This window comes from Emiliania huxleyi (assembly GCF_000372725.1).
Source record: "Emiliania huxleyi CCMP1516 unplaced genomic scaffold EMIHUscaffold_34, whole genome shotgun sequence".
NCBI lineage: Eukaryota > Haptophyta > Isochrysidales > Noelaerhabdaceae > Emiliania > Emiliania huxleyi.
Window position 1 is genome coordinate 709,616 of NW_005199443.1, and position 7,579 is coordinate 717,194.

Consider the following 7,579-nt stretch of genomic DNA (forward strand, 5'->3'; position numbering starts at 1 on the left):
GCGGGCATCATGCTCATCAACAGCCGCGTCGACGGCTTCATGCTTGTGATGCTGCTGCCGGTCGCGACGCGCATCGTCTCGCGCCAGCTCGAGCGCAACTACGGCCGCCTCGCCGCGTCGCTGCCGCTCGAGCAGTGCTGGCAGGCGGGGGACACACACCGCCGCCCCCTTCGAGATCGCTCGAGATTGCTCGAGATCACTCGAGATCGCTCGAGATCGCTCGAGATCGCTCGGGATCGCTCGAGATCGCTCGAGATCGCTCTCGCTCGAGATCGCTCTCGCTCGAGCGCTGGAGATCGCTCGAGATCACATGAGATCGCAGAAGTCATCCCCGAGATGTTCACTCCCGAGATCACACGAGATCACACGAGATCACCCCGCGAGATCACCCGAGATCGCGACGCCCGCAGATGGACGTGCTGGCCCTCGCGGCGACGGAGTGCACCCCCACCCTCGACGCCGCCGTCGAGGCTTCGATGGGCCCCGCCGGCCGTCCGGCGAGCAAGCCGCTCGCCGAGCCGTCGCTGCGCCACTTGCTCGAGGTTGTGCTCTCACACTACGGCGGCGGACGGCCGCCGCGCGGCGCCGACCCCTTCCCCTCGCGGGACGAGTCTGTCCGAGGGGCGGGCGGCGCGCGCGGGAGCGCGGAGAGCGTGCGAGAGAGGTGGGCGGCTCGCCCGACACATCGCCCGCGCCCGACGGCACACACCCCACCCCACCCCCGCAATCCTTGCGCTCTGTCGCGCCGCCCCACGCATTCTTACCTGGGGCCCCGCTCCCTCCGGCCTCCCCCCTTGGCCCTGCTCCGCACACGCACACCTCCCGCCGCCTTCCCCCAATCCTCGCGCTTGGTCCCCGTGCCGCAGGCAGCTCTCAATGCACAGCCTCCCGCTCGAGCCCGCGGCCGAGAGCGGCAGGGAGGCGGGGGGGCGCGCGTCGGCGCCGGCGGCGGCGCCGGCGGCATCGGCGCCGGTGGAGATCGCCGTCACCACCGGCGGGCCTCTCTAGCCGGCGCGCGGGTAAGGTCTGTGTAAAGCCGTAGCACGTACAGTAAGTTACGTGGTTAGAGCGACAGTGGCGCGGTCTGAAGTACGTGTGTGTAAAGCCGTAGCACGTACAGTAAGTTACGTGGTTAGAGCGACAGTGGCTAGCCAGCGTGGCGCGGTCTGAAGTAAAGCCGTAGAGCCGTAAAGCCGTACGTGTGTGTGTTTTGTTCGTGTTGCACCGGGAATATGCACGCATACGTCAGTTACAGTACTCCATCTATGCGACGCTCTGCGCCGCTTGACTCCGGTGTGCCAATACGCCCCTCTTTATAAAGCCGCACAAAGCCGTGTACGGCTTGCGCGTACTGTAAACGTACGGCTTATACATGTACGGGCCGGCGGCCTCCATAGCGTCCATACCAGCTCAGCAGCCGCAGTAGCCCGAGGAGCAGTCGCCGGTCTGCTCGCTGGTGGGAAGCTCCCACGGATCGGTCGAGTCCGAGCCCTCAGGGAAGAACTCGTTCGCGTAGCAGTCGTCCACAAAGTCGTGCTTGACGCAGATGTCGTAGTACGACTTGGTCGTGATGAACTTGTCGATGCACGGGTTGACAATCTTCGACAGCCCCGAGCCGCGCTTGGACATGGTGAGGGTCGTGCCGTTGAAGGCCGTCTCGAACATGCCGGTGTGGATGTAGGCGAACTTGGTGCCGAGCCCGCTCCACAGATCGCAGTCCCACGCGGGCTGCACGTCCTTGTCGGCGCAAGAGTACGTGTACGCCTGGTCGGCGTACACGAACATCGCGTCGGCCTCCCCATCGAGGAGGGTCTTGAGCGCGCGGTCGTTCTCGTTCTCGTACCTGAGAAGTAACAGAGTAGTAACAGAGCAGCCAAGCGCGGAGGACAGGAATCCTTTCGCGGCAGTCAACGGCGGGCCACTCACGCTGCCAGAGTCTCTTCCGAAGGCGTCACCCACTCGTATCCCGAGAAGGCCGTGTTGCCCGTGCACGCGTTCTTGGTGACCTGGATGGGCGAGCGGCGCGCAAATGCTAGTCGGGCAGCGCCGGGTTTGGGAGCGCGGGAGAGGGTTGAGTGGAGAGGGTTGAGTGGAGAGGGTTGAGTGGAGAGAAGGCGGCCGGGCCGAGCGTACCGCGAGGCCATCTTGGGTGGGCGCCCAACCGTTTACGTCGACGACCTTTCATAGGGAGAGGCGCAGGGAGTTTTGGGCTCAGGAGCACATCAAATCGGGGGGGGGGGGGGGGATAGGCCGCCTTGAGACCGGAGAGGTCCGAGCTGGTGCTGACTTTCGGGGTGCCGGTCTCGTCGAGGGTGGTCAGGAGGCCGGCCGGCTTGTTGTTCTCGAGGATGGAGTGCGAGAACTCCATCCAGCGGGGGCGCGAGCCAATGGTGTGCGTGTAGGTCATGCAGCCGTGGTACACGCCCGCCTTTGCGTCGGCCCCGATCTTGTCGTCGGACCAGCAGCCCGCCCACGTGGCTTGGGTCACTTCCACCTCAATGTCGCAGACCTGTTCGGGATGCATGGGCTGTGTGACGCATCTGTGCTGTGCGGACCCTCACTTTTCGGTGGAGGAGCCGAGGAGCGCGGCGATGCAACAGGCTGACACGGAGCACGCAGGGGGTTAAGGGCCTCCGCAGTGGTGCGCACCTCCGACAGGCCCATGGCCACGTCCTTTCCGAAGCCAGCTACAGTGTAGTCTCCTTCTGGCGGCATCGCCAGATAGGCGTAGGGTGGCCAATCGACGTCTTGGGCGAGAAGGATGCTCGGCTTGGTGGTCCCGGGCATCTTGCCCGGGATGGGCGGCTCCTTGGCGGCCGTCTCGCACGTCGCGGGCATGCTGGAGAATCCCAGCGCGGTGGTCGCGAGGAGAGCCGTCATTGACTCGCTTGCGAAAGCGCGCGCTCACCAGTTTCACAGACCAGCGCACTCTCGAGTAGGACGTATTTTCTTCTCAATAACAAGGCTGTGAAAGATCGCACTCTAGGCTGGGTGCACCAATACATGTTAGTTACGGGGAGAGAGAGAGAGGAGAGTTCGTACACGGGTATGTGCTGCCTGCGTCTGGGGACGGACGAGGGGCATGCACAGTGCGAGTGGCGGACTCCCCCTTTAATTTTGTTTTTTAAATTCAGTTCTGCCAAGAACAAAGACTGAAGCCGTAAAAGGGGCGATTGCGCTTTATCGTGCGACCCCTCTACAGTGGGTTGCGGGCATTAAGAAAACGTAGTAGTAAGAAACCACGCCGAGCGATTTCCGCAAAAATCTAAGAAACCACGGCGCGCCGCAGACGCGGCCCCGAGAAAAGGCCAGAAACGAGTGTGTGATTCACTGTGTGTGAACGGGAGCCCCAGCTCAAAAATTTCTCTTCGCCTGCGGCGCGCGCACTTGTCACTTTCCAAGTCTGCGGTGTTCTGAGTGGAGTGGATGGAGGCGTGTGTGCGTCTTCCCCCGTCATCCAGAGAGCCGACTCAGCGGCAGACTCTGGCATCCGATCGCCCTCGCGGACCGGCAGCTTACAGCTTACCTCTTACTTACCTAAAAATCCTTCGGGCCCGCCGGCTCTGCTGGCTTGAGTGCCGGCCGGAGCTAAGAAACCACGGCGCGGGGTGGATGACGGCTGTGGAAAGGCTTAGAAACGGCGGCGGCGTATCGCGCCATCCTGTTTTCTTAATGCCCGCAACCCACTGTACTCGGTATGCTGACCAAAGAGCCGAGCCAGCGTGAACCCAAGCCTTCGCGCCGAGCGGGCGCCACGACCTTGTTTGTGCCTGATCCTCGCTGGCTTGCTCATTGCCGCTGCCCTGACGCCCAAGCCCCCGGCATTCAACGCGTGGTGGGACGGCTGGTTTCCTGCGGTGAGGGAGATTTTCTTTGGCCCATCCGAGCTGCCCATGCACGCATCTCTGCGGCACATGCAGCGATTACTCTCGGCCCGGGTTCAACTACTCTTGCGAGTTTGACGTTGGTGTCCAATGCGCCCACGGGCTCCATTGCTTGCCTGAGGGACAAGCGCTGAATGCCGTACCGCGTTGCGCTCGCCTTCCATGGCAAGCTTGGCGGGTGGGACAAGGCGACACCGGGCGCGACCACGACCGATGAGGTATTCAACCTGTCCGTGACGTGCTGGCAAGAGAACGTGCTGCAGCGCGTGGCGCCCGGTGTGAAGCTGACGGTTTTCTTGCACTCGTGGGAGGTGAGATGGGAAGGGCGCCTTCGCGCCGCGCTGCGCCCGACTCGCTTGCGAATCGAGCCACAGATCATGTTTCGCCCCCCCTCTCAGCTGGCGACCCGCTCGTTTTGGTATGGGCGTAGAGCGGCAGTTCAGCTTGCACGCGACTACGAGGAGGAGCATAATTGGGCGTTTGACCTCGTTCACACGGCGCGACTCGACTCGTGCGCATGCTCGCCGTTAGGCTACGGGCCGCACCTTCTCCCACCACCAGTGGAGCTGGCTGGACCGGGCGACGTAACGTATGTCGGACCAAAGGTCGCGGGAGAACCACGTGCTGTCACGTGGGCTGGTAAGCATGGCACCACGTTTCTCAAAGGGGCAATGAGCGCAAGCGACTTCTTTCTGATGGGCAAATCGACCGCAATCATACGAATGGGCACGTGGATTTTGGAGAACCTCGGCACGGAGCGGGCTCGGTGCCCGACAATCTGTTCTGATAATCACAAGGTCGTTGGCGCAGCCTGGAAGCATCTCTATAACTTGAGCACATGGAGTGTGGACGCGCGTGTGATGCTTTCGCCGTGGCTTCAGGCCGCAACTCTGCAAACGCGGCGAGCCATGCCCATGTGTCGCGGCCTCACTGATCCGAGTGCGGCTCGCGCATGTGCGCTCACGTACGGGCTCGCAAACGCGAAGTGCTCCGTTTTGGGGAGTGGTCGTCGGGAGCTGCAAGGCAGCAGTGTGGCTGCGTTGCGGTCGTACTTCAACATCACAGGGCAGGCGCCACCAGTACAGCTTTGACGTCCATCGGTAGTGAAGCGCCGCCGTGGAGCATTGTCTGCGCTCACTATCTGTTCACGGTGCCTGGGGCTAGTTTTACACTGAGGGTTGTCTTTTTCTTTCTTTCTTTCTTTCTTTTCTCGGGCCCACAGACATCCCGCACGCCCCGCGCGCGCCCCACCCCGGCCGGGAGAAAGGGGAGTGACAGTTTGGGGCGGAAAGTCGAGAACCTCGACTCCATTATTTTTTTAACTCCTTGGCAGCCGGGAGGCGCGAACGGAGGCGGAGGGGAGGCGGAGGCGGAGACGCGGGCGGAGAGCTGGGAGGCGGAGGCGGAGACGCGGGCGGAGGCGGAGGCAGCCCCGGCGGCGGCGGCAGCGGCGGAAGCGTCGGCGGGAGCGGCGGCGAAGGAGGCTCTTGAGGAGGGACGGCGACGAGCAGGAGGGCGGCGGTCAGCATGCGTGTTCTGTGTTTGGGAAGCAGACGGCTTCACTGGACTGTGGCTGTGGCACGAGCGAGCACGTCAAAGCCTTGGGTTCGTTTTTTTCTTTTTCTTTTCGGAGCTATTCTTCACACCTTCCTAGTCCGAGCCTGGCTGTTCTTCACCTTCCTACCTAACCTAACCTCCCTCTCTTCTTTGGGGTGCATGTTTTTTCGCGGCTCTGTAATGCCGGCCTTGATTTCTTTCTCACCCAGTGAGTCCGCCACTCTTTTTCTTCCTTCCACCTTCTGTACGGATTATTTTACGGATTATTTTTTTGAAACAGCCGTCTTTGACCATTTCGCGTTCGTTTGACCACAACCGCAGGTGACCAGCCTGGCTGACCGCCTGGCTGATGGAATTGCCGAGCCTGCTGCCAGAGTTGTACCAGCCGGATGCCGCGCCCCTGAACTGGCTCGAGGAGGCCGCGCCATACGCCTCACGTCTCGACAGAGCATAAGCCCTTGGCGTGTGGCGAGACGAGTTCTTCGCCATCGCAGCGAGCAGCAAACCACTCGCCGCAGCAGCCGGAGGCATCGCCGCAACACTGTCTGCGCCGCACACACACACACACACACACACACACACACACACACACACACACACACACACACACACACACACACACACACACACACACACACACACACACAGCAGGTTCAAAAGAATAATCGTCTCTAGTGGGCAGCCACCCCCCACCCGCCCACCCTACCCTACCGGGCAAAAAGTTGGAACCCCGACACGCGCTATCAAAAGCACGCGCTGCTCGTCCCCCCACACACAGGCCTCTGCATCTGGCCTCCTGCCTTGCCCTCTTGGCGATTGCATTTCGGCTCGCCTGGTGGATTGATCTATGGAGGAAGCGCCTTTGGAGAAGAAGAAGACGCCCAGCATCAGCGCCTGCTGGACCGGCATGCAGGACGAACTCGAACTCCTCGACATGAGGATCGGACTCGCAATGCCTGGCTTCGGCCTCAAGACGATCACTGTCATCGCGTATTTATTCGCGTGGACTGTCGCCGCCCTCGCCCTGCATTGGGAGCGCTCCTACGGCTGGGCAGGCTTCGAGCTGTTCTTGCTTCTCTGTGTCGTCTTTGTTTACTCCTCGCCGAGCGTCAAGCAGTCACTGCGTCCAATCCAGAAGGAGCGATGCGGTAGTTGCATGCATGCTTAAGCACATCCCGTAACGCGTAACCATCATTGTGGTACTCGAGTTTAGGCGCTCCTGCCGTACACCCGCGATCCTCCCCGCTGGGCCAAGGCCACCATTGCAACGCTCGTGCTCGGCGCCCACCTTGCTGTGATCTCGGTCCTCCGCACGAACACGTGGCAGTCGTGGGTTCCCGTCCTCGGCCTCGCCATGCTCGCGGGCGGGTGTGTGCTCGGCTCCACTCACCGGTCGGCAATCTCCGTGGGCACCGTTTCCACCGGATTCGCGCTGCAGTTCTGGTTCGGCGTGCTCGTGACGCGGACAGACGCAGGCTCGTGGGCGCTGTCGTATGTCTCGTGCCTGATGACGACCCTTCTCAAGTACGCGGGGCTTGGCGCCGCCTTTGTCTTTGGCGACGACCTTCTCGCCTTCTTTGCCTTCTCCGTGCTCCCGATCATCCTCTACTTCTCGGCAATCATCTCCCTCCTCGCGTACCTCGGCGCCCTGCAGGCAGCCTTATACACCGCACACCTCCGTAGAGCCTACACGACCACGCCTACTCTCAATATGTGGTGTGCGTAGCGCCGTCCCACTTCTGTTTGTCACCCCTCTTGCCTCCTCACACGTCCTCAGGTGGTCTTCAAGTATGGGGGAGCGGCTCTCGCCAACTTCCTGGCGGTCTCGGAGGTCGAGGGGATCGTCACAGTCGCCAACGTGCACTTCTTGCCGATAGGGGATCCCCCATATACATACATCTCGATTCTCGGCCGTTCGATCGCGCGTCCCTAAAGTCGCCAAAAGTGGCGGCGAGTCGCACATTGCCCGCCCGCCGTCCCGCAGCTCGCGCGAATCTCCCTCTTGACCCACCTGTGACATCACTAGAAGGGATCCCCACATTGAGCGCCCCGCTGCGGGTGACTCTCTCCCGCGTGGCTGGGCGTAGGTGTTCCTGTCCATGACCGAGGCGCCGCTGCTCCTCACCCCGCTGCTGCCC

At 62.1% G+C, this 7,579-nt stretch overlaps 3 protein-coding genes across 3 annotated transcripts; 2 read left to right on the forward strand and 1 right to left on the reverse strand.

Annotated features, from left to right (window-relative positions):
- Window positions 1-1,294: 1,294 nt before the first annotated feature.
- Window positions 1,295-2,880, reverse strand: EMIHUDRAFT_450894 (hypothetical protein; the record flags this gene model as incomplete). The annotated part of the gene is made up of 5 exons (XM_005773404.1): window positions 1,295-1,843; window positions 1,927-2,006; window positions 2,134-2,178; window positions 2,288-2,509; window positions 2,650-2,880. The coding sequence occupies 5 exons, from the start codon at window positions 2,878-2,880 to the stop codon at window positions 1,411-1,413; spliced, it is 1,011 nt and encodes a 336-aa protein (XP_005773461.1). The 3' UTR covers window positions 1,295-1,410.
- Window positions 2,881-4,018: 1,138 nt separating this feature from the next.
- On the forward strand, window positions 4,019-4,975 carry EMIHUDRAFT_208145 (hypothetical protein; the record flags this gene model as incomplete). The annotated part of the gene is made up of 1 exon (XM_005773405.1): window positions 4,019-4,975. The coding sequence occupies one exon, from the start codon at window positions 4,019-4,021 to the stop codon at window positions 4,973-4,975; it is 957 nt and encodes a 318-aa protein (XP_005773462.1).
- Window positions 4,976-6,288: 1,313 nt separating this feature from the next.
- On the forward strand, window positions 6,289-7,167 carry EMIHUDRAFT_101728 (hypothetical protein; the record flags this gene model as incomplete). The annotated part of the gene is made up of 2 exons (XM_005773406.1): window positions 6,289-6,423; window positions 6,655-7,167. 2 exons carry the CDS (start codon window positions 6,289-6,291, stop codon window positions 7,165-7,167), a joined length of 648 nt encoding a protein of 215 aa, XP_005773463.1.
- Window positions 7,168-7,579: the final 412 nt, after the last annotated feature.